Source organism: Oncorhynchus keta, unplaced genomic scaffold, assembly GCF_023373465.1.
Source record: "Oncorhynchus keta strain PuntledgeMale-10-30-2019 unplaced genomic scaffold, Oket_V2 Un_contig_19212_pilon_pilon, whole genome shotgun sequence".
Lineage (NCBI taxonomy): Eukaryota > Metazoa > Chordata > Actinopteri > Salmoniformes > Salmonidae > Oncorhynchus > Oncorhynchus keta.
This window is the reverse complement of record NW_026281343.1, coordinates 99,923-126,970: the sequence shown is the minus strand read 5'-3', so window position 1 is coordinate 126,970 and position 27,048 is coordinate 99,923. Positions and strand designations below refer to the sequence as shown.

At 42.8% G+C, this 27,048-nt stretch overlaps 1 protein-coding gene and 1 long non-coding RNA gene across 7 annotated transcripts; one reads left to right on the top strand and one right to left on the bottom strand.

The window, feature by feature from the left end:
* Positions 1 to 211: 211 nt before the first annotated feature.
* Positions 212 to 26,485, bottom strand: LOC118381981 (NADH dehydrogenase [ubiquinone] flavoprotein 1, mitochondrial). 5 transcript variants are annotated; one of them, XM_052504456.1, is made up of 13 exons: positions 26,403 to 26,485; positions 12,820 to 13,024; positions 11,606 to 11,831; positions 5,526 to 5,644; positions 5,331 to 5,413; positions 4,958 to 5,128; positions 4,535 to 4,718; positions 3,941 to 4,130; positions 3,510 to 3,722; positions 3,001 to 3,167; positions 2,656 to 2,737; positions 2,369 to 2,514; positions 212 to 499 (listed from the first exon to the last, which is right to left on the bottom strand). In XM_052504456.1, exons 1-13 carry the CDS (start codon positions 26,468 to 26,470, stop codon positions 422 to 424), a joined length of 1,932 nt encoding a protein of 643 aa, XP_052360416.1. In that variant the 5' UTR covers positions 26,471 to 26,485; the 3' UTR covers positions 212 to 421. The 5 variants fall into 5 exon arrangements, with proteins under 5 accessions (XP_052360416.1, XP_052360417.1, XP_052360415.1 ...); XM_052504457.1 differs by lacking the exon at positions 26,403 to 26,485 and adding an exon at positions 26,245 to 26,324; XM_052504455.1 differs by lacking the exon at positions 26,403 to 26,485 and adding an exon at positions 25,134 to 25,216.
* LOC118381982 (uncharacterized) lies at positions 8,572 to 12,802 on the top strand. Of its 2 annotated transcripts, XR_004825218.2 has the most exons (4): positions 8,572 to 8,609; positions 11,415 to 11,505; positions 11,628 to 11,812; positions 12,354 to 12,802. It is a non-coding gene; the product is annotated as an uncharacterized LOC118381982 (long non-coding RNA). The 2 variants fall into 2 exon arrangements; XR_008106083.1 differs by lacking the exon at positions 8,572 to 8,609 and having other exon boundaries at positions 8,655 to 11,505.
* Positions 26,486 to 27,048: the final 563 nt, after the last annotated feature.

Sequence of the window (27,048 nt, the reverse complement as noted above, 5' to 3'; positions counted from 1 at the left end):
CTGACATGGTAGACTGGATTCATCTATTTCTGCTGTGAGAAATGTAAATGACCTCATAAGGCAATTGCAAGGATACTGATATTCATACAGTAGTTAATTTGTATCATCAACAGCTGCAATTGCATGTACCCATGCTCCTCAACAATGTTCCTTCTGTTAAACGACAGGAGAGACAAACACCGATTGATCAAAATGAAGAAACAAATACCAATTCCAAGATTGAATTTTGTAAGTCTTAAATGAACAATACATATACAGCACAACTGTTAAATTGTTTAACTATTTTAGTTACATACAGCTTTATTGGCGACTTCAGACAAAGGCAAAAACGGGAAGGCAATTATTCACAATGAATGAGGCAATGCATTCTTATTTAAATCATTTGTGAATGAAGGGTAGAGGAAGGGAACGAAGGAGTGATTTAAGCTCTGGCTTGGTCCTTCTGCTGGAACTCTGCAATTCGGGTCTCCATGATAGGCCTGAAGTGTCTGATTAATCCCTATAGAGAGAAAGAAGACTGAGGCAGTGAGTTAAGAAAAGGGCAAGTTAGCCAACTACACTATTACCAAATCAAATACAGTCTGTTTAAATAGCAGTCTCTACGGACAGATGCAGGCAGTCCATAGAACCCTGTATTACGTACCACCAATACACAATAATTGCTCATTCTATAGGACTGACCCGAACCATACTGTGCTGGCTTGGATATTTTCACTATGAGGCATTATTGTGTAACCAGGCCAGCCCAGTATAGTTTAGTTTGGCACTATAATGTGAATCAGGCATTTCACTGAAATAATAAACGTTTTGTTTTAGAAATGATAGTTTCCGGATACGACCATATTAATGACCAAAGGCTCGTAGTTCTGTGTGTTATTATGTTATAATTAAGTCTATGATTTGATAGAGCAGTCTGACTGAGCGGTGGTAGGCAGCAGCAGGCTCGTAAGCATTCATTCAAACAGCACTTTCGTGCTTTTGCCAGCAGCTCTTTGCAATAATCTCGGGAGTTGATAGGCTTGAAGTCATAAACAGCGCAATGCTTGAAGAATTGCGAAGAATGAATGCTTACGAGCCTGCTGCTCCCTACCACCGCTCAGTCAGACTGCTCTATCAAATCATAGACTTAATTATAACATAATAACACACAGAAATACGAGCCTTTGGTCATTAATATGGTCGTATCCGGAAACAAAACATTTATTCTGGTGTAACCGATGTGAAATGACTAGCTAGTTAGCGGGGTGCGCGCTAATAGCGTTTCAAACGTCACTCGCTCTGAGACTTGGAGTCGTTGTTCCCCTTGTTCTGCATGGGTAACGCTGCTTCGAGGGTGGCTGTTGTCGATGTGTTCCTGGTTCAAGGCCAGGTAGGAGCGAGGAGAGGGACGGAAGCTATACTGTTACACTGGCAATACTAAAGTGCCTATAAGAACATCCAATAGTCAAAGGTATATTAAGTACAAATCGTTTAGAGAGAAATAGTCCTATAATAACTACAACCTAAAACTTCTTACCTGGGAATATTGAAGACTCATGTTAAAAGGAAACACCAGCTTTCAAAAGTTCTGAGCAAGGAACTTAAATGTTAGCGTTTTTTTACATGGCACATATTGCACATTTACTTTCTTCTCCAACACTTTGTTTTTGCATTATTTCAACCACATTGAACATGTTTCATTATTTATTTGAGGCGAAATTGATATTATTGATGTATTATATCAAGTTAAAATAAGTGTTCATTCAGTATTGTTGTAATTGTCATGATTACAAAGAAATAAAACACCATCATCCAATTAATCGGTATCTGCTTTTTTGGTCCTCCAATAATCGGTATCAGCGTTGAAAAATCATAAATCAGTCGATCTCTAGCACAGACAACACAGTAGTGGCTTCGGGACACGTCTCTGAATGTCCTTGAGTGGCCCAGCCACAGCCAGGACTTGAACCCGATCGAACATATCTGGAGAGACCTGAAAATAGCTGTGCAGCAATGCTCCCCATCCAACCTTACAGAGCTTGAGAGGATCTGCAGAGAATAGGAGAAACTCCCCAAATACAGGTGTGCCAAGCTTGTAGTGTCATACCCAAGAAGACTCGAGTCTGTAATCGCTGCCAAAGGTGCTTCAACAAAGTACTGAGTAAAGGGTCTGAATACTTCCGTAAATGTGATTTCTGTATTTTTTTTTTATACATTAGCAAAAATGTCAAAACCTGTTATTGCTTTCATTACGGGGTATTGTGTGTAGATTGAGGGGGGGGGGACTATTTAATTCATTTTAGAATAAGGCTGTAACATGACAACATGTGAAAAAAGGTGTCTGAATATTTTCTGAATGCACTTTGTATACAGTATCTCATGTATTTACCTGTACGGGCCACGCGGCTCCATCACCCAGGGCACAGATGGTGTGCCCCTCAATCTGCTTGCTGATTTCCCAGATCATGTCGATCTCAGCCGCCCGCGCATCACCCTTCACAAAGCGCCACATCATCTTGTTCATCCAGTCCACTCCTTCACAGAGGGAAAGAGAGATGAAGAAAATAAGTAAGATAAATATGGGAATAGGGTAGAAAGAGAGACAAACAGACTTGTAGCAGTCTTTAAAAGGCACAACGTATGGATCAAAATATTTAAGTAAGTAGCTTTCCTTACCCTCCCTGCAGGGGGTGCACTGGCCACAGCTCTCATGTTTGTAGAACTCAATCAAGCGGGCGATGGCTCTGATGACGTCAGTCTGCAATGAGAGTACATCTCTCAACAACATATCTCAATGTGTCAGATCTAATTTCAATTACACCATATGTAAGAATCACTTTCTCATCAGTGTTATACTGATACTTATACATACAGGGCCGGTTTCCCAGACACAGATTAACCCTAGACCTGTCCAAAATATCCTTTTCAATGGAGATTTTCTTTTGAAAGTGTTTCTTATTCCAGGACTAGGCTTGATCACTGTCTGGGAAACCAGCCCATACAGTGTGGATGAGAGTTTACAGATTTGTCCATGACGATGAGAGCGGCAGTGCCAAGGCCAGTCTGAGCCTGGACCAGGCCGTCAAAGTCCATCAGCACGGTGTCACACACTGAACGGGGGATGAGGGGTGTGGAAGAGCCTCCAGGGATCACACACAACAGATTGCCCCAGCCACCGCGCACACCACCTGAGAGAGAGACATTCACTTTGGTCAGTTTGAGGCTGCACATGTGTGTTAATGAACAAGTAAGATATATATACTGTACCTTAATACTGAGAAAGGTCTGTTGTGGCATTAGTGTTTACTAGGAAACCTGATTGAGGGCTTTGATACAAAACCACCTGATAATGTTAAAATCCTCTGGATTGCTTTATTACTAATTTAAGACAACATACAGTACATATATTGGATTTCTTTGAACTGATATGTTTGCTAACTGTAGCAACAATGGTGAGGTGGTTGTTATACATTGGGAAGAGAGGTGCAGCTCAGTTTTAAATGCTCACGTGGTGTACGGTAAGGACGTACCTGCGTGTCTCTCGATGAGGTCCTTGAGAGGAATAGACATCTCCTCCTCCACTGTGCAGGGGGCGTTGACATGACCTGAGATGTTGAAGAGCTTTGTGCCTGAATTCCTCTCTCTGCCAAAGCCTAGGAACCACGTGCCACCACGGCGACAAATAGTGGGCGCCACGGCTACCGTTTCAACGTTGGCGACAGTTGTTGGGCAACCAAACACACCTTGGAGGGAACAAAATGGTCAACCAGTTTAGAACTAAACTTTTAGAAGAAAAGTTAAAGGATATTTGGATGTTATTGATGTAGAGGGTGTTCTGTTGAACCTCTAAATTGACCTATTATCATCAAAAAGATATCATTGCCATGCCATGATTAGTTCCATATTCTGGTATTACTACATCATGGGGGGATCCATCTTCCTCTCCACCTCAGAAACTCACCAACGTCAGCAGGGAATGGGGGCTTCAGGCGGGGCTTCCCCTGCTTGCCCTCAAGGGACTCGATGAGTGCCGTCTCCTCTCCACAGATGTAGGCACCAGCCCCACGCATCACAAACACGTCAAAGTCGTAGCCAGAGCCGCAGGAGTTCTTCCCAATCAGACCAGCTGCATATGCCTCGTTGATGGCCACCTGAGGTCAAAACCAGGATCAAATCAAATGTATTTATAAAGCCCTTCTTACATCAGCTGATATCTCAAAGTGCTGTACAGAAACCCAGTCTAAAACCCAAACAGCAAGCAATGCAGGTATAGAAACATGGTGGCTAGGAAAAACTCCCTAGAAAGGCCAGAACCTAGGAAGAAACCGAGAGAGGCCAGTCCTCTTCTGGCTGTGCCGGGTGGAGATGGCCAAGATCAAAGAAGACATCATTCAAAATCAAATACCTTAAAAGGAACCATATATGTGTTGAACATTGGAAAAGGTGAAAAAGTGTGCCACATCTAAGAAGAGTAAGCATAACTGTTTAGAGATCAACCTCTAAACCATTGTAGTTATGAATTTGTTTTCCCTTTAAATGCAGTCCACGCTCTCACCTGCAGGTTGGAGGACTCATTGTAGAACTCTCCCCTGATGTAAATGTAGGCAGCGCGGGCTCCCATGGCCCTCCCGGCCACCAGGCAGCCCTCCACCAGCTTGTGGGGGTCGTTACGCATGATCTCCCTATCCTTACAGGTGCCAGGCTCTCCTTCATCAGCATTCACCACCAGGTACTTTGGTCTAAGGATCAGATGAAGGGGGGATAGGAGTTTTAGATTCCTTTCTCAGGTCAAAGTTGGCAGTGTCAAATGGGGGTGTAGGGTAAAGTTGCACCTGGATTCGGATTTTGGGTAAGCTTAGCATTCTCCCCACTAATGGTTAAGATTAGTATTGGGGGAGGGAAAGCTGATCCTAGATCAGTACCTAGGGGAAACGTCACAACGGAGCATCACATGAGCAACATAGGCAGTACCACTGACCTGCCATCACTGGGCTTGTTCATGAAGCCCCACTTCATGCCGGTGGGGAACCCTGCTCCACCTCTCCCCCGCAGCCCTGAAACTTTGATCTCGTTGAGGATCCAGTCCACTCCCTTCAGCAGGATCTCCTTGGTCTTGTACCAGTCACCACGACTTTGAGCTCCCTTTAGCCTGGAGCGACATAGGGAGAGAGAAATAATATGACACCTAATTCCTAAGAATACTATACGACTGATTGATTAAGTAATATGCATGGAATGTTATATAATTGTACAGATGAAAAATGATGGTCCAAGCTCTCATACCCCAAAGGCCAGCATTTCTGACATTGTGTAGAGTGTTATTGTGTATAGAGAACAGTTTGTAATGGTACCTCCAGTCATGTCGGCCATACAGGTTGGTGAAAATTCTATCCTGGTCAGCCAGGGGTCCAAATGTTGTCTTCTTTGGTGGTGCCTAAAGAGATTGCAAAACATTAGGCCTAAAAGTCTAAATACAATATAGAATATTTGCTACCAATAGTCTGGAACTGTCAAGTTTGCACTTTACACAGCTTGTGGAAGGATACCTCAACAGTTGTGCTGTTAAATCGTGTGATGGACGTCACTCTGCCTTGACAGACAGCAACTGGGCCCCGAGCCGCAACACAGACCAAAGCCAACCGGGACAGGGACAGCATCCTGATACCTGGTTGCAGGACAGGAAGCAGTCAAGTCGATAGTTCAAATCATTTCAAATGTAGCCACAATATAATTATATTCATTGGTCAACATCCAGGGCAGGCTTCAGTTCCATCGCCATTACAAAAGCTCAAGCAACAACATTACAAAACCCAATGGCAATGTGACACGACCCAAATACAACACAAAAACATTAGGCGCCGTTACATGAATAGCATCAATGTCCATCATAAAATCCATGCCAAGGAAGCATACCGATTGCTTATGTCAGGCAACTCTTTTCGTCGCCACTGAACAAAGAATACTGTTGTCATTGTCAACTCAATACATTAACTTAGCTAGCTAATCAGATGTGTTAGTTAGATAAGGATGCATAGCACTGAAATTGTAACATTTCACGGGCCTAATGTTCAAAGGTGTATAAGGTGTTAGCTAGATAAGGATGCATAGCACTGAAATTGTAACCTTTCACAGGCCAAATGTTCAAAGGTGTGTAAGGAGACATCGTCAAATATCTAGCTAAAAGCCAAACACATTTCCCCTGGCACAGCACTACCAGGACCTGCAAACGTCCCACCATGACCTCCACTTTGTGATAGCTAACGTTACAGTAGCTAGCTAGCATGCTAAACAGGCTACGACAATCGACTTCTGATGCATAAAACTGCTCCAAGTCTCATAATAATCGTATTATTTTTGTTACGTTTTGCATGGTATATTAATGTAGCTATGAAAATAACAAAATCACCAATGTTTTTGTTGCAAAAGTGGTCTTCGTACCTTGGTGTTGAATCCCGAACCTGTGTTACAAAATTACGTTCTTCTTCTTCTATGAGGTTTCTATGAGGCATCCAATTTGTTGCATTACCGCCACCTACCAGACTGGAGTACAACTCCCTAATTTACACTTCGCTTGATAGATAAAATGTAACAAATAAATACCATACCCTCTAACACTACGCTCACAAATTTCAAAATTATATCAAATACAATTTACACCACCCTACTGCACTAATTAAATGCATGTATTCCTACCTCATCATCCTGAATTTAAATTGTATTTGTTTTCAATTTAACCAGGCAAGTCGGTTAGGAATAAATTCTTTTTTTTACAATTACAGCCTAGGAACAGTGGGTTAACTGCCTTGTTCAGGTGTAGAACAACACATTTTTTACCTTGTCAGCTCAGGGATTTGATCAAGCAACTTTTCCATGCCATGAAAAGTGTGTTGGCCCAACACTCTAACCACTAGCCTACCTGCAGCCCCAAGGAAAGGATGGGACATCACCACTTAACACACACCCTGTAACTCTTGATGTCAAATCTCGTACACCCAAATACCTCTCTGCAACTACCACCACAACTTAAATGGTCTGTGACTTACATTCCATCACTGCAGTACAATTGATAACCATAACTATAAATGCTAAAAATCCAATCTTACTGAAACACATTCACTTGATGGCCTATCCCTCTGTACTGGTACAGATCTACTACTCACACCACTCCTTTCAGGATCCCTCCCCCTTGACCCATCTTCCTCTACTGTCTTCACTGCCTCAGCATATGACAACTTCTGCTCTACTCTGACCCTGGAAACCTCAACCTGTCTCTCTCGCACGGGACATTTCTGAACCCCAGCCCCATGGGCACCCCTACAATTAACACATTCCACTACTTTCCCCAATGCTACACATTCCTTTGTCTCATGCCCTTCTGCACACTTCTCACATCTAGGAACGTCCCTCCTACACACTGCTGCCACATCCCTATAAGCTTGACACCTGTAACAACGTAATGTATTTGGTACAAAAGCTCATACATGATAATACGGCACTTCTCCTGACATACATCTTGTTCTTGCCTTCTCAAGGTACACCATTTAACAGGCTGTCACAATCTCCATACAATCAGCACAAGCCCCTTGGGATGTGGCGCTCAACAGTGCATCCCACAGCTTCGTCTTGATGTGCTTCTTTACCTCCCTACAAAATAATGAGCAGATGCAGCAGCAGCAGCAGCAGCAGATTCTTCTTCTGTAATAGCTTGGCGGTCCCCAAACAATCGTTTAAGTGCATGCCGCCACCTACAATCACTCATGATCTGTACGATCACTCAGGATCTGTCCAATTCTGTACTACCATGAAAAAAATGTTTAAAAAAAAAAATCCCTACTAACTTCTACCACACCATATGTCCCCCACATTTACAACACGTAACCTTCACATTGCTCCCACATTCACCGTAATCATGTTTGCCTCCAACACTTGGCACATATTTTCCTTCCTTTACATTGAACAGCTACATTTCCCATTCTTTAGCTTTTTATTCTTCTTTAAGGTTTCATGGCAGTCTACACCTATTGGTGTACTGCTACCACCTACTCTATGGGTAGTGAACGAAATATAAAAATAAACATCTTATACAATACAAAAATCAAATAAATCCAAAACATCCCCACCCCACTCCTTCAGTGATAATCCAAATCACATCCCTACACAGGCCCAGGTGCCTGTATGGACACAACATTCATCGACGGGATTCCTTGTAATACCTCTGCTGTAAAATCCCTGAGTCCCAAAAAACCTTCAGCTGCACTCACAACAATGCCTATTTTCTCAGATTTCATCGTTGTTTGCGCTGTGCACTTTATAACCAATGCAATAAATAATACAAAGTCCACCCTTTTATGTCAGGATCCTGTTGGCGAGTAATATTTAGTGATGTCTCTAATCCAACTACCATGGTTTCTTCAATGTTACTCCCTTCTTCCACTCTTCTCACCACCTCCAGATAGGCGACATGCCCGTATTCTTGCCACCTCGGTCTCTATCACCCTAACAGAGCACTTCATGAATTCTGGCGCATGCTCGCCACCACAATTGTAGCATTTCGCCTCATGAGCGGAAGCTAATACCTCTCGCCCGGAAACAGTCCACCTCGGAAATGGTCCGGGTGCCGCAATTGCAAGGTATTTGAAACTTTTCTAACATCCAAAAATGAGTTACCTCAGGTTCATTCAGCCGTTCCTATAGGGAAAATGAATGGGGAAAGAACAGGGTATTGGGATGAATGCAGAAAATTCACTTTAGCGGTACTAGCGGACCAGCACTTGTGATCCTTAAACCCCACCCACACAAAATGCATGATAGGAAGATGACATGTTGGGCCTATGGGATTGGGTGATCAGCACTAACCAGACTATTGTTGGTTGTAGGAATGCATGGGAAATGTTAGATGTCAAGATTGAGTCTGATGCATCTACCAGTGAGAGGAGTGAGAATGAGAATTCTGGATGGATGACTGTCGCTAAACGTCGGAGTAAGATAGCCAAAGTGTCAGTTGAAATGCAGTTTAGTAAGCAGAAGGCTCACACTCCAACTTCTCAGTTTGTAGTGGGAGTAGGGTTTAGGGATAAGGAGATGTACGTTGGGAATCCGTTCTATGTTTACAAAATGGTGAAGAATGCATTGTGTGCTGTGGAGTCTGTGAGAATGACCAGAGGTGGAATTGTATTGCTCTGTTGTGCATCGGAAAGCAAAATCAGTGAGCATTGAACCTCAGGAGTAAGGTATGGTGGCCATGCATGAACAAGGCTGCAAAGAGACACTTCAAGTCATGCCATGGTTGTCAGATTGTACCACGACCAGATGTGCCAAAACTGCTGAGACCCACAGCGCTACCTGACATTGGCCACTGACCTATTGGGTTCACTACCAACAGTACACTCAATACTAGTAGTTGTAGACTACTACAGCAGATATTATGAATATGATATCATGCAACTACAACAGAAAAGGTGATTGGAGACTATTTTCAGTCGTCATGGTCTACCACTAACAATCCGGTCTGATTGTGGCCCACAGTACATGTAATCGCAGTTCCAGTACTTCTGCCAGGAAAATGGGATACAGCAGGTAAAAACAATGCAAAAATGGGCACAGGCAATGGTGAAGTGGAGTGGCAAAATGCTTCCCTCATGAAATGGATTCGCATTGCACAAGCTGAGGGGCTGGACTGAAAGCGGGAGCTACGCAAGTACGTGACAGTATATAGATCCATTGATCACTCTACCATGGGCAGGAGCCCAGCTGAGCTCCTTTTCAAAAGGAAAATGAGGGGAAAGCTCCCAGATATAGCTACACCACGGAGTTACCTGGAGACACGGGACTATGATGCCGAGCAGAAAGGAAAATCCTAAATCTATGCAGACAACCGTCGCAGAGCCAAACACTCTGATGTGGACATCAGAGATCAGGTTCTCCTACAACAGGACAAAACAGACAAGTTCACAACAACTTTCAACAAGATACCACACATGGTGATCAATAAAGAGGGAAACAATGTGGTTGTTCAATCTCAAACTGGAGCCAGGTATTTAAGGAATACAACATTCGTGAAGAGGTATATAATTGAGGAGCCGGATCCACAATCTAAGGACAACTAATCTGAGACAGTACATAGAATCCAAACCAGAGACCATCTGTGAGGGATCACTACAAAGACCAGACACCCATGCCAGTCAGGCCTCACAGACAAATTCAACTGCCACAGAAGTTAACAGACTTTGTCATTAAATAATTATCCTGATGCCAAGACTCTGAATATTTGAGTTATTTTGTGAAAAAGAAAATGTGAAAAATGTTTTGTCACAAAAGAAAGGGAAGTCCATTAGGAGAACAGAAATAATAAGACATTGAACAGATTTCAGTTGTTTATTGATAAGATAAAGGTTGCTATACAGGTAAAGAATAAGTGCTGTTGTGTATGTCAGGGTGACATTGACGTTCATATCCATGTAAAGGAGGGATGTTGTGTCTTGGCATGACATACTGAGATAGGACGTCACCACGTCAGTAAAGTAATGTGGGGATTACACAGATAGTGATGGAGTAAAGACATGAAGTTTACCTCTGAGTCTGGTTCATTTCATTCAGTATAATATCTTAACTTAATACGAGTTGTAAGTATTAGATTGAACACACACCACTGTTATACTGTGCCATTATTTGCCTGTTTATGCCCCGCCTGTTAGCTTGCAAGATTCTTTTAATTTTCCTTTGACCTCTCTCATCATAAAGCTGTTTTTGCCCACAGGACTGTTGCTGACTGGATATTTGTTGTTTGTCGCAACATTCTCGGTAAACCCTAGACACTGTTGTGCGTGAAAAGCCCATTTCTGAGATACTGAAACTGGTGCGCCTGGCACCGACGATCAAATCATGCTCAAAGTTGCTTAGGTCACTATTTTTGTTCAATCAAACAGTAACTGAATGCTTCAATGCCCGTCTGCCTGCTTTATATAGCAATCCACGACCACGTGACTCACTGTCTGTAGGAGTGAACCATTTTCGTGAACGGCAAACCAAATAAACTGGCCACTGAGTGTATACCACCCCCTCATGTTTTATTCAACGAGGCACCTTCATTTTGTGTCTATCTGTCTCTGTCTGTCAACATATTGGTCATTAGCAATGTCCTTTTTCAATTCATAAGTGCCATTTTTTTTTCGCATAAGAGCTAAATAAATTGTATTTACATGTGCCATAATACACATAATATACAATCAAATAAAGCATCATCTCCTTCAGCTAATGAGAAATAAATTGATAATTTCAGCCTCCAGTATTTATGCTGCAGTAGTTTATGTGTCGGGGGGGCTAGGGTCAGTTTGTTATATCTGGAGTACTTCTCCTGTCCTATTCGGTGTCCTGTGTGAATTTTAAGTGTGCTCTCTCTAATTCTCTCTTTCTCTCTTTCTTTCTCTCTCACGGAGGACCTAGGACCATGCCTCAGGACTATGACTATTGGATCCATTTCTAGACAGTATGAGTATGAGTGAATCTTTGACTGAGTGATTTTACAATGTGAGTGTGTAAGTACACAGCGTTTAAGTATATAGCCTTATCCTACATGAAATATGCTCACAGTCCACAATAAAACTCTATCCTTCCCCCTCTCCCTCACCTCCTCCCACTGATGGATGTAGCGGATGAAGCGGGACAGTCTCAGGAGGCGCAGCAGGCTGAGGATCTTGGTGAAGCGGACGATACGGAGAGCACGGGCCGTGCGGTACACATCCGAAGCCTCCATCTGGGCCTCCAGGTCCACTATCAGGAAGATGTAGTCCATTGGGATGGAGGAGATGAAGTCCACCACGAACCAAGTCTTCAGGTAAACGCATACGGATCACCTATGATTAAATTATTGATAGACTGATTGATTTGACCTTCATTAAATCACTCAAACTGTATTTGTTAAGCACATTTCATACAATAAAATGCATTGGTGCAAAGGGTTTCACCTAGCTACAAAATGAATAATAACAAATAAAACATATATAATAATAATTTCTAGACAAGGTGTAAATAGATATTGGTAGTAAAAACACAGTGGACTTGAGAGGCTAATGCAGCAAAGCCTGTCACTAGCAATAACACTCCCGGCCAGGCACACATACTCCCCACCGGAGACTGGGGTTCAGATGCACCATTGAGAGCATCTTGACTGGCTGCATCCCCGCTTGGTATGGCATCTGCTCGGCATCTGACTGTAAGGAGCTAAAGAGGGTAGTGCATACGGCCCAGTACATCACTGGGGCCGAACTCCTTACCATCCAGGACCTATATACCAGGCAGTGTCAGAGGAAGGCCCTAAAAATTGTCCAAGACTCCAGCCACCCAAGTCATAGACTGTTCTCTCTTCTACCGCACAGCAAGCAGTACCGGAGTGCCAAGTCTGGGACCAAAAGGCACCTGAACAGCTTCTACCCTCAAGCCTTAAGACGAATGAACAGTTAGTAACATGGCTACCTGGACAATTTACATTAAATATCCTGATTGCCTAGCCACTTTTATCCTTATGTATCCACATGTACATACTGTATTATCTCAACTACTTTTTACCCGGCACTGGTACTCCTTGTATATAGCCTCTTTATTGTTTTAATTGTGTTACTATTTCATTTTTTGTTTAGCAATTAATTGTATTTTTTAACTCTGCACAGTTGGGAATGAGCTCATAAGTAAGCATTTCAAAGTAAAAATCTACACCTGTTGTATTCTCAACATGTGACCAATAAAATTTGATTTGAAATACCTGTGTCCACCCTTCTTACTGTTCTCCCATTTGCCAATATCCCCCTTTGTTTCCAGCTGTTTTGAAAATGAGTGAAATGTAACCTTGGGGTCCAGGATGATCTGGTCGTCTCCCTCTAGGACGCCCGTGCGGAAGTTGAGGACCAGGTCGACCAGGAAGCAGGTGTCAGAGATGACGTTGAACGAGATCCAGGGCAAAGTTTTCTGGTCTTCAAAGAAGGTGATGCCCCAGGGGAGGATGACCAGGTTGCACATCATCAGGAGTAGCATCACAATGTCCCAATAGAACCTGGATAGGACGGGGGTTGAGGTCAGGGAGTTGGGAAGAGCACAAATAGATCTGGGAACAGGCTGAGAGAGAAGTCCATTGTTACATCTTGTATTTCCACATCAAATTAAAGTATTGTGTTTCCACAGTATGTAATGTTACTGTCAAACTTCAGGATCCAGAATAGAGAAATTCACTATGGCTCTTTCTATAAACGTAGGTACCAGAGAGGCTTAACTACACCGAGCAACTTGTTATAGCTGTGTCAAAAAACATTCCTGTTCTGTCAATGCATTTATGGCAATGTAAATTGTTGTTATATCATATATTAAGCATTAATCACTGAAATCACACATCTAACTTGAACCCTGTAAGAATCCTGGATATAGTTGTTGGACAGTTTTTTTTGCATAAGAGGTCTCAAAAATGCAGTGTAACTACATAACATTTCATAACTCTATGTTTGTTTTTTTTCACTTAACCTTTAACCTAGGCAAGTCAGTTAGGAACAAATTCTTATTTACAATGACGGCCGGTTATGGGGTAAAATAGTTTTCATTGGCACACAACTTCCCCCAAAATCAGTTGGACAGGCATTCATTTGATTTCCATAGACGGGCCCATTTTTTCACGGGACCTCCTATGTGCGCACTTGCACGCATTTTTAAAATGGGTGTAATAGTAAAGACCATACGCAACTCGTGAGTTTCAGGTTTGGGGAAGTTTACAATTTATCCTACCATTTCTACCACTCTGCATGCCAGTTATGAATATTTATATATGCACATTTTCGTGGAACAGTTTTTATTTCCATAATAATCTTTTCGTTTCTCAAAATCATTGTCACGTGGTTACTCATACAAATCTGAAGTAAAATGATAAAAATGTAAAATTCCAACTATGGCTAGAGCCTAGACTCTGCCATATGGACAAATTGATACACTGTGATCTGCTGGTCGATCAACAACTCCTATCAACTAGACTCCGTAACATCATCCTTTTCAATAGAAAGTGCAAACATAACGGCATAACAGTTTGATTACTTCCGGGTTGGAGCGAGCGGTCGCATTCGCATTTCGGTCCGCAGGTAGTATTACTTTTCATTACTTTTCATTACATTTCATTATAGTACAACGGTTTGATTTGTCTAATCTTAGCAATTTCTTCTTAGCTAGCTACATAGCCGTCTTTGTATCAAAGATAATTGCGTAATTATCGTATTTCGTCGTCCTAACGTAGTCTACTGCCCAGCAGCTAGCCACATAGCTAACGTCCACCGTATAGCAGCACCGTAGAAAATATTACACTCAACTGAACGACTTGATTAGTGTAGTGTTAGCTAGCTACATAGTTAGTCTTACATAGTCTTTGCTGTCTTCGTATCCAAGATAATTGTGTAGTTTAGAGTGTGTAGTCTTAGAGTGATTATCTTAATTTACCGAGGTTAGCTAGCCAGCTATTTGTCGTCCTTAACGTAGGAGACACTGCTAGCTAGCTAACAGCTAACAGCTAGCCAACGTCTACCGAATTAACTTCCCACTCAACAACCCGGTCGCATTCCGCTTCGCTCCACAGGTAGTATCACATTTTCATTTCATTTCATTACAGCACAACGGTTTGATTTGCTTGATCGTAGCTAGCTACATAGCTAGCTACATAGCCGTCCTTGTATCAAAGATAATTGTGTAGTCTAGAGCGATTTTCTAGGTTAGCTAGCCAGCTATTGTCGTTCTTTTAACGCAACGTAACGTAATCAACACTGCTAGCTAGCCAGCTAGCCCCCGAATAGCTGCACTGTAGAAACTATTACACTCAACGGAACGACTTGATTAGTGTAGTGTCAACAACGCAGCCACTGCCAGCTAGCCTACTTCAGCAGTACTGTATCATTTTAATCATTTTAGTCAATAAGATTCTTGCTACGTAAGCTTAACTTTCTGAACATTCGAGACGTGTAGTCCACTTGTCATTCCAATCTCCTTGCATTAGCGTAGCCTCTTCTGTAGCCTGTCAACTATGTGTCTGTCTATCCCTGTTCTCTCCTCTCTGCACAGACCATACAAACGCTCCACAACGCGTGGCCGCGGCCACCCTAATCTGGTGGTCCCAGCGCGCACGACCCACGTGGAGTTCCAGGTCTCCGGTAGCCTCTGGAACTGCCGATCTGCGGCCAACAAGGCAGAGTTCATCTCAGCCTATGCCTCCCTCCAGTCCCTCGACTTCTTGGCACTGACGGAAACATGGATCACCACAGATAACACTGCTACTCCTACTGCTCTCTCCTCGTCCGCCCACGTGTTCTCGCACACCCCGAGAGCTTCTGGTCAGCGGGGTGGTGGCACCGGGATCCTCATCTCTCCCAAGTGGTCATTCTCTCTTTCTCCCCTTACCCATCTGTCTATCGCCTCCTTTGAATTCCATGCTGTCACAGTTACCAGCCCTTTCAAGCTTAACATCCTTATCATTTATCGCCCTCCAGGTTCCCTCGGAGAGTTCATCAATGAGCTTGATGCCTTGATAAGCTCCTTTCCTGAGGACGGCTCACCTCTCACAGTTCTGGGCGACTTTAACCTCCCCACGTCTACCTTTGACTCATTCCTCTCTGCCTCCTTCTTTCCACTCCTCTCCTCTTTTGACCTCACCCTCTCACCTTCCCCCTACTCACAAGGCAGGCAATACGCTCGACCTCATCTTTACTAGATGCTGTTCTTCCACTAACCCCATTGCAACTCCCCTCCAAGTCTCCGACCACTACCTTGTATCCTTTTCCCTCTCGCTCTCATCCAACACTTCCCACACTGCCCCTACTCGGATGGTATCGCGCCGTCCCAACCTTCGCTCTCTCTCCCCCGCTACTCTCTCCTCTTCCATCCTATCATCTCTTCCCTCTGCTCAAACCTTCTCCAACCTATCTCCTGATTCTGCCTCCTCAACCCTCCTCTCCTCCCTTTCTGCATCCTTTGACTCTCTATGTCCCCTATCCTCCAGGCCGGCTCGGTCCTCCCCTCCCGCTCCGTGGCTCGACGACTCATTGCGAGCTCACAGAACAGGGCTCCGGGCAGCCGAGCGGAAATGGAGGAAAACTTGCCTCCCTGCGGACCTGGCATCCTTTCACTCCCTCCTCTCTACATTTTCCTCCTCTGTCTCTGCTGCTAAAGCCACTTTCTACCACTCTAAATTCCAAGCATCTGCCTCTAACCCTAGGAAGCTCTTTGCCACCTTCTCCTCCCTCCTGAATCCTCCCCCCCCCCTCTCTGCAGATGACTTCGTCAACCATTTTGAAAAGAAGGTCGACGACATCCGATCCTCATTTGCTAAGTCAAACGACACCGCTGGTTCTGCTCACACTGCCCTACCCTGTGCTCTGACCTCTTTCTCCCCTCTCTCTCCAGATGAAATCTCGCGTCTTGTGACGGCCGGCCGCCCAACAACCTGCCCGCTTGACCCTATCCCCTCCTCTCTTCTCCAGACCATTTCCGGAGACCTTCTCCCTTACCTTACCTCGCTCATCAACTCATCCCTGACCGCTGGCTACGTCCCTTCCGTCTTCAAGAGAGCGAGAGTTGCACCCCTTCTAAAAAACCTACACTCGATCCCTCCGATGTCAACAACTACAGACCAGTATCCCTTCTTTCTTTTCTCTCCAAAACTCTTGAACGTGCCGTCCTTGGCCAGCTCTACCGCTATCTCTCTCAGAATGACCTTCTTGATCCAAATCAGTCAGGTTTCAAGACTAGTCATTCAACTGAGACTGCTCTTCTCTGCATCACGGAGGCGCTCCGCACTGCTAAAGCTAACTCTCTCTCCTCTGCTCTCATCCTTCTAGACCTATCGGCTGCCTTCGATACTGTGAACCATCAGATCCTCCTCTCCACCCTCTCCGAGTTGGGCATCTCCGGCGCGGCCCACGCTTGGATTGCGTCCTACCTGACAGGTCGCTCCTACCAGGTGGCGTGGCGAGAATCTGTCTCCTCACCACGCGCTCTCACCACTGGTGTCCCCCAGGGCTCTGTTCTAGGCCCTCTCCTATTCTCGCTATACACCAAGTCACTTGGCTCTGTCATAACCTCACATGGTCTCTCCTATCATTGCTATGCAGACGACACACAATTAATCTTCTCCTTTCCCCCTTCTGATGACCAGGTGGCGAATCGCATCTCTGCATGTCTGGCAGACATATCAGTGTGGATGACGGATCACCACCTCAAGCTGAACCTCGGCAAGACGGAGCTGCTCTTCCTCCCAGGGAAGGACTGCCCGTTCCATGATCTCGCCATCACGGTTGACAACTCCATTGTGTCCTCCTCCCAGAGCGCTAACAACCTTGGCGTGATCCTGGACAACACCCTGTCGTTCTCAACTAACATCAAGGCGGTGGCCCGTTCCTGTAGGTTCATGCTCTACAACATCTGCAGAGTACGACCCTGCCTCACACAGGAAGCGGCGCAGGTCCTAATCCAGGCACTTGTCATCTCCCGTCTGGATTACTGCAACTCGCTGTTGGCTGGGCTCCCTGCCTGTGCCATTAAACCCCTACAACTCATCCAGAACGCCGCAGCCCGTCTGGTGTTCAACCTTCCCAAGTTCTCTCACGTCACCCCGCTCCTCCGCTCTCTCCACTGGCTTCCTCGCATCCGCTACAAGACCATGGTGCTTGCCTACGGAGCTGTGAGGGGAACGGCACCTCAGTACCTCCAGGCCCTGATCAGGCCCTACACCCAAACAAGGGCACTACGTTCATCCACCTCTGGCCTGCTCGCCTCCCTACCACTGAGGAAGTACAGTTCCCGCTCAGCCCAGTCAAAACTGTTCGCTGCTCTGGCCCCCCAATGGTGGAACAAACTCCCTCACGACGCCAGGACAGCGGAGTCAATCACCACCTTCCGGAGACACCTGAAACCCCACCTCTTTAAGGAATACCTAGGATAGGATAAGTAATCCTTCTCACCCCCCTAAAAGATTTAGATGCACTATTGTAAAGTGGCTGTTCCACTGGATGTCATAAGGTGAATGCACCAATTTGTAAGTCGCTCTGGATAAGAGCGTCTGCTAAATGACTTAAATGTAATGTAAATGTAACATTAAGTTCTTAACAGTCAAGTCATAACATTTGAAAAAGCATGACATTTTATTTTTACTTCAGTTGTCATCTTCCTTTTTTTTATACAAGCAGACGACAAGTTTCTTGCTCTTGCTTACAGAGTAAGCCAGTCCGGTGGCTTGCACAGTGATAGAGGAAAATATAGTTTAGATGATCAAATGTATACTTTAATGATTAGAACCATTCATGCTAATACTATATTTGTTATGATCTGAAAAGTATGGGTTCTTAATTGTACTGTTACTGAAAATGTAAGCAGAAATTAATTGTGTCTGTGTCTCCTGGGAAAGTTTTGAAGCAGGGATAAGATAGTACTTCAAACAGATAAGAATGTTTTGGTTGGATTCCATTAGCAGAGAGAAGTATATCCTTTAGGCAGGTTGGAATGTAGTTTATGAGGGGAGTGAAACTATCTCCAGGACTGAATACTGCGCCATTGTAAGACTGGGAGAGGGGGTGTAACTGATGACGTCATTTTATGTCTTCTTCAGATTTAAAATGTAATGTTCTTTGTATTTTGGGTCAGTACTCATCAAGAATAAATGCTGAACTTGTTTTTTAAGACTGGTCTCTTGCTAATTCATGCAAATGATAAACTTACAACTTATCATGAATTAGAAATGAGTGCGAATTTGATTGGCTTTGGCAATAAAACATAAGAGAATTTAAAAATTCCTCTATCACACAGCCGACCCACCCGTGAGTAACTATTGGCTCTGACAGGGGTAGGATTAGGGACACGAGCTGGAGAGCTTGGTGGGGTAGAAGCCTCACCTTCAGTTGGCTCATGTCTCAATTCTGCACCCCTGGACTGTGATCCAGCTCATCTAGGTGAGTGTATGGCGTGTTCTGGTTTGTCTGCTGGTGGCTAAATAAATGAGAGCATATACTGTAACTCAGAGATGGAAATTATAGGCCTATACTCTATCATTCATTAAGTAAAATACATAGGACTAAAGCCGACAAGATAAAAACAGTAGAAAATATCCTGATGTAAATGTTGGTTATTTCAATCAAATGAATCTCTTCTCCGTCTGTCTGTCCCTTTCTATCTGTCTTGACTTGCGCTATGGCTTGTGAAGTTCAACATTGTATCAAGAGCTCACGCTGTAGTTAACACCTCCTGAGTGCAGGGGGCAGTATTTTGATTTTTGGATGAAAAACATACCCAAATTAAACTGTCTATTTCTCAGAATCAGAATCTAGAAAATGCATATAATTGTCAGATTAGGATAGAAAACACTCTAAAGTTTCCAAAACTGTCAAAATATTGTCTGAGTCCAACAAAACTGATATTGCAGGCGAAAACCTGAGGAAAATCAAACCAGGAAGTGGCCTCTATTTTGAAAGCTCCATGTTCCATTGCCTGCCTTCGCTCCATTTAAAGGGATATCAACCAGATTCCTTTTCCTATGGCTTCCCCATGGTGTGAACAGTCTTTAGAAATAGTTTCAGGCTTTTATTTTTTTTAATTAGCGAGAAAGATCACATGGCTGGGTGCCAGCAGCGTTTTGTATGTGCAACAGCTTGGAGCAGCCATTTTCTCTCTCTCCTATTGAAGAAGCTACATTCCCGGTTGATATATTATCGATTATATATTGCAAAAACAACCTGAGGATTGATTATAAAAAACGTTTGAAATGTTTCTACGAACATTACAGATACTATTTGGAATTTTCATCTGCGATGTCGTGACCGCTCGAGCCTGTTGATTTCTGAACATAACGCGCCAACCAAATGGAGGTATTTTTGATATTTTTGAGTGCAAACATCCGAAGATCATCAAAGGTAAGCGATTTAATTTATTTATTTTCTGACTTTCGTGATCAATCTTATTGGCTGCTAGCTGTTTGTAATATTTTGCATACTGAGAGAGATGTGCTTACATAAACGCTTGGTATACTTTCGCCGAAAAGCTTTATTGAAATCTGACACGCCAGGTGGATTAACAACAAGCTAACCTGTGTTTTGCTATATTGCACTTGTGATTTCATGAAAATTAAATATTTTTAGTGATTTAATTTGAATTTGGCGCTCTGCAATTCAACGGTGGTTGACGAAAATGATCCCGCTAACGGGATGGGTGCATCAAGAAGTTTCCAGAAGTTTCAACAAGTAAACATTATATCAACTAGCCTATTCCGCCGTGACCTCAAACTTTCCTGCGCCGGTGAACTGGCCGGTGAACTCCGGACAGAAAGCTGTTTTTTAATGACGTTTCCACTGGATATATGGGGTCATCAGATCATGATATATTGCTCTTTCACATCGCGGCTTGGTGTTTATCGAGGCAGGGAGTGATTTTTCAAATACTGAGGAACTATCATTCCCAATGGATGTTAAAAAAATCAGACTTTGTTGACTTGTTTGAGGCGAAGAAAAAATTAGTGGTGAGCTAAAACAATCAGGAATAATACATTGCCAAATGGGCACTTTCCTACATACAGTACTGTATGCATGCATTCTGGAGACGCACTATCTTCGCCACAGTTCCATCCTCTTCTTGAGGCAACCTTTTTTATTATACTCAATACACATTATCTTCACACATATTTTAGAAGCGTTTCACTGACAGGTGCTACTCAATCAGCTTGACCTATTGTCACGTGCACTACCCACATTTCGGGCTTCCCAAACACACTTGTGATTTGAAACAATCCACCACAAAAAAAAATGTAAGAAGCGAATGATCCTCTGAGGTTAAGTCATGCTCCCTGGGGAAGTATTTTGAATGATTTTATTTAGACAGAGGTAATTGTAGAATTTTGGCAAATCATCTATTAACTTTAGGGCAATCCAGCATCCTAACATTGCACTGTGCTCCCGCCAACTTTCCTTTCCAATTCGCAAGACGTTGAAACCAGAGATCAATATATAATGACGAGATGCTCATGTCTCCGCCCAAACAATGGAATATTTGTCCAAGCGACAAGCTTGGGTCTGCATATTATTCCCATAGAAACGCATTTGGGTTTATACTGGACAGATTTAGGCGAGAGTGAGCCCTCTCGCTTCACCTCATCCACTCTGCTAAAACTATAACACCGGAGAAAGCATCCGAGCGAGCAAAACAGCGCCCCTCTAATATGTAGCACATGTGTCTGATGCTGTCTGGACAGAAATAGTATGACATGGCATACTCTTTTGGTCCAAACAGCATCAGATACATACACATACTGATACAGAGGGGCGCTGTTTCGCTCACTCGGAAGCTTTAACTGAAATTGATGCGTCTTTCTCTATTCTGTCGGCACTCGTCTCGGTCAACTAAATTACCATTATTTCAATGTTTTTGGATGGGCAAGGCAGTACGGTAGAGTGGCCAGGTCCCCTAACAGGCTAACCACACCGCTCGCGTCGCATGCACGAGCGTTGCAAAATACATGTAGAAATCTATGTTATTCAACTGTTGCACCCACACTGCTCGCGTGCGCCAATGAGTGTCTGCGTTGCCAAAGGCAAAAATAGAATCAGTTCTATTTCTGAGCAGATCGCACTGCAAGTCCTGCCTCTCCCATCTCCTCATTGGTTTATAGAAGCAGGTACCCACGTACCATCTCCTCATTGGTTATAACCACGTGGGTGACTGAAAGATGAACGAGGTCAGTGGCGGTAATGCACCTAATTTATGAAAGTTGCCAATTGCAATATAAAGTCAAGAGAAGAAAAAGCCTGGAAGGAAGAGAGATGACTAGAAACGATTTGGTTGACAGTTTTATGCTTGGATTAATTGGTGGAGTAGAGGACCTTGTGCATTTCAGGTAAAATAACAACTTAATGTTTATATCCCAGGACAAATTAGCCAGCAACAGCAAGCTAGCTAAGTAGGCTAATTAGCTAGCAAGTGCAAGCTAACTAGCTAAATTACCATAGAAAATCTTTGGAGGGAGTTGAAAGTCCGTTTTGCCCAGCAACAGCCCCAAAACATCACTGCTCTAGAGGAGATCTGCATGGAGGAATGGGCCAAAATACCAGCAACAGTGTGTGAAAACCTTGTGAAGACTTACAGAAAACGTTTGACCTCTGTCATTGCCAACAAAGGGTATATAACAAAGTATTGAGATAAACTTTTGTTATTGACCAAATACTTATTTTCCACCATAATTTTCAAATAAATTCTTTAAAAATCCTACAATGTGATTTTCTGGATTTTTTTCTCATTTTGTCTTTCATAGTTGAAGTGTACCTATGATGAAAATTACAGGCCTCTCTCATTTTTGCCCCACTTTATATATATATATATATATATATATATATATATATATATATATATACACACACACACACACACACACATAGGCTACAGAAAAATTAATCCAATTTATTTAGTCAGGCAAGTCCACATTATTCTCACATCTTTTAGAATGTAATAATAATTTGAATATCAATGCAAGTAATCATTCTTAAAGTGGCGATGGCCTACTTCTTGTACAATTTTTACATACTTTTTTGGGGGGATGGGGGGGTTCTATATTAGGCCTTATATGTACAATTAAATAAATTATACAATTGTATAATATTGAGGTCCTTAAATTACAATTAAGTGTTTGAAAAAGTCACCGAAACCCTGCTTAAAGGATGTATGTTGTTGTATAGGTGGAGTTATGGGTCAATTTACATATATTCCTCGAAATACTCATGTGGAACTGCATACATTTCTTTTTTTTATTCTACCCATTTGGAAATGTTGATCCCAATGTCACACATTGGCCCCATTATTTATAGAAATACCCATATCTATTGTATGACATCAGCATTTCCCCTGTTCTAAATGCTCTCGTAACTGTCAGACACTTGTTGCCACTAAATTTAAATGTATGTTGAGTGAAATTTGAACTCAAGTGACAGGAGTACCCCTTGACATAATAGTGTCACAAAGATAAAGGCCAAGCAAGCCCATCCACTCAGAACAGTGATAGATGTCCAATGAGTTGTTTCTGAGTGCTACTGAGCCTAACACAGACACTCCCTGCTGTAAAAGGAAAGCCATTCATTAAAAATGTACATTACACCAAGTAGGCCTACAGCATCCTCAGCAAACTTCCATGAAGAGAAACAGAGGGTCGGCTACAGTACAATATAAATTGGTTTAATAATACACTAGTTAGTACACTAAAGCTCGGAACACTCCAAGACGTCTACAGTACATAAAGAGATGACTGCATGTCGTCACATAAGCTCTCATTGTCTCATGTCTAGGTTTGCAATGTGTACTTGGTTTGGGTGTAATTGCTGTCCAATGTGGTCTCAGTCACTCAGTGGATCGCTTTGAATGCCTGCATCCAATGGCACCCTATAGTGCACTACTTCTGACAAGGGCCCTTTGAGCTACGGTCAAAAGAAGTGCACTATAAAATGTAATAGAGTGCCAGAATAGAGTGCCACTTGGGATGTAAGCAGTGGTGAAAGTAGATTTAATTTCTTCCTGGTACGGGACCTCATCTGTGGGCACACACTTGTGTGTGTACAAACATTTTCTATTGGCTTAAAAGCAGTGTTGGGGAAGCTGCTCTGAAAATATAGTTTACCAAGCTACCAATTACATCACACTGGAAGAAGTTGATCTACACCAAAGCTAGTAAAATATAGTTTTCTTAATTGAAGTTACTTTGGAAAAAGTTTTCATGCGGCTGACAGGCAGTAATGATAAATTATAGTGTAATAGCCTAATAGTTTTCTTGACATCTTTGTTTTAATTATTGTAATAGGCTCATGTCTTACCGGTACGTTACCCTGTACGGACACTATTTATTTTTTTATTTTGCCGTTACTCCATACCGTACCATACCAGACCTTACCGGCATACTTTCCCCCGGCCTCCCTTCCTCTAAGTTGTTTTTACCTGCATTCAAGTAATGGCAGTTTAAAATTAGCTGTTCGTAGTTGTACTGTAAATCCACAACAAGACAGTATATTCTCACTTGCCCTTATTTGAGCACGTGTGCTCAAATACTGTTTCAGAACAGTATTTCCTTTTTAGATTGATAACATTGGTAAAGAAATCAATTGGATGTGTAGATGTATGTTTTCAAAACCCACTCCCATTAAAGTGAAGGTTGAACATAAGGTTGCAGAGGGCAGACCTACAGTAATCTTCCTCTCATCTGTCTCAGTATTTATGACATAATACAGGGCAAGATTGAAATGATGGGGTTTCTTCTTGTTGGCAATAATCCCTTAGCCTGGATTTAACCTCACTGTCTGGCATTGACCTATATAGTGTTGAGTATGTGTGGAAAATGTATGATGTGTATATATAGACATTAACCCCAAAGCCACAGCCTTTGACTGGCTTTACTATATGTTCCTTGAAAAGTGTTTGGATAAAAATCTTAAAAGCTGATTGCAACTTTTGTGGGAGTTTGGATTAGTACATGCATGGGATTTTAACATTTACTTTAGGGTTAGGTTTACAGACAGGGCGAGACAAAGGTATGCAGGGTTCTGCTCTAATCCAGATGATCTCATTCAATATACTGTATCACTAATCAAATCCCTTTATCTTCTTATCGACAGTGCAGGCTGACCTTGAAAAATAAATCATAGCAGATTTTTACCCTCTAACATCTGTCTACTTACTGTACACTTGGGGACAGTTTCCAGTACAGAAGTCAAGCCTACTCCTGGACTAAAAAGCTTTTTCAATGGAGATTCTCCATTGATCTTGCTTTTTCTAGACTAAAAAGCATTGTCTTGCTTTTGACTCCAGGACGAGGTGTAATCTGTGTCCAGAACACTGTCCTTGATGTAACTAGTTTGTGATAGGCCTAAATAATAAAGCATTTTTTAGTTGCTATGAAATGTTTAGAAGTTATGGACAAGAAATAGCATGTTATCATGGATGGTTCTATCTAATCTGAACCAAAATTGCACCATGGATGGTTTAATTTGAACTGGATTATTAATCTGAGTCATTGAAAAATCTGTTTGGCCTCCCCCATTGGTCTTGCCAGTCTAGGCTTCTTTTTATTTTTCCAATCCTCTGTGCTCTCTATGTATCCCTGTTCCACTCCCACTTCTCTGAGTTACCTGAAGTCACTGTAGGGGTGGATGATCCACACTCCAAAGGATTTGACCCTGGCCTGCTCCGCTGCCATCCTTGTGACTACCAAACATGCGCAGGGAGAACTTGTTGACCCCTGGCTGGAGCAGCGCCCCAAACTGCCTCTGAAAGTAGGTGGACTGGTCCACATGGTCATTCTCCTCCGTCTCTGAGGCCTGAGTAGAAGTGATGACTTATGCTCCCTTGGAGAATGTGGTAGTGGCGGTATTGGTGGTGGTTGTGTCAGGTTCTGCTGACACCCACAGTTGGCCCTTGGGATCTGCTGTGGTGCTGTGATGGTCATTGTATTGGGAGTTGACAATAGAATTAAGTATCTTACTAACATTGCTCCCCAGATCTTCCTTTTGGGAGGACTGGGAGGATGAGCTCCATGTGGCAACTGCGTGGAAGCTGCCCCTGGTGCTGCCTCGGTGCCTGGACTCCCCATTGCGGGCAGGGCTCTCCCCCACACATGTCTGTCCATCAATACTTCTTGTAGGACTAGTATCCATCTTTACACCAAGTAGGTTACCTTCATCAGCCCCTGAATGACAGAGGATTAGCACAGTGCTCAGAGAACAAGACTCTGCTATGCACCAATGGTGCCCGCTCTGGCTAGAGCAAGGCCCGCCTCCAACTCTTTGTGACCAGTCAGAAGACCAAAACGACAAGACTCCACCTACTTTATGCCATGCATAAAAATGAATGTAACCTTTGTATAAGGCTACTTTTTCACCTGACTCCTTGCCGAGTTATATGAACTAGATCCGTGCACGTAAAACTGCGGGACAAGATATCTTTGACTCATTAAAACTGTCTTTTGTTACAACTGAAATCCACTCTGTCCAGCGTCCATGATTTGGTCTCAACTCTCCAATATTTGAACATCAACACTTGCCTCAAGGAACAAGACGACAGTAAAAAGAATCGGCCTATGCCTATTTTGGTCAGCCTATTCTGCAGCCCGTCGAAACGCGCGAATGCACGTTAAATCCCAACATAAATATAGCCTGATGCGTACATTTGACATGATTACTGTTCAAAAGAAAACTTCGAATCAACAATATGCATTTGATGAAATCCTTAAAATGTGGCAACCTTTTCTTGCGCGTAGTGTCCTCCACTTGATAGCCTAAATGTCCACAGATAATTCCTCCATACATAGGTAGGCTAGCTTAAAGAAAAGTTGCAATGTTGCTCAATAAATACTTTCTCTTTAGTTCTATTACAATTAGTATAAAAATACAAATAAATACCCCTTGTTCAGTGCATGCGACTGTTCTTCTAAGTGGGTCTTGCTCCTAAGCACTGCCGGTATGCGCATAAATAGCCTGCACAGATAAGTGTCGAAGGCGCACGTGTCTGATTTGCAAAGTTTACCTGTTGCTAAAGGAGCAACAAATGACAGGGGGACAACACCAACATTGCACAAGGAGATGGAGATCTTAGAGGGGTAATCTTCCTTTAAAAAAATTAAGTACCGCCTGAAGTTACTAACAAAGAGTAAGCTAAACTAAACTAACAGTAACTGAAGATGTATTGCAACATCTTGCCCCCTATGTAATAAGTGAATGTGAATGTAATAAGTTACATTACAAGCAAAAATATTGTAATCAGATTAGATACTTTAGAAAACGTTACATATTTTTTTAGGGGGTAGATCAGCTTTAATATTGCAGATTGTAGCTTTATTTCCAATCCCCCAGATGATTTTTGTAAATATATACAGTACCAGTCAAAAGTGTCGACACCTACTCATTCAAGGGTTTCTTTATTTTTACTATTTTGTAGAATAATGAAATCGTCAAAACTATGAAATAACACATATGGAATCATGTAGTAACCAAAAAAAGGTTAAAAACATCAAAATACATTTTAGATTCTTCAAAGTAGTGATGCTTT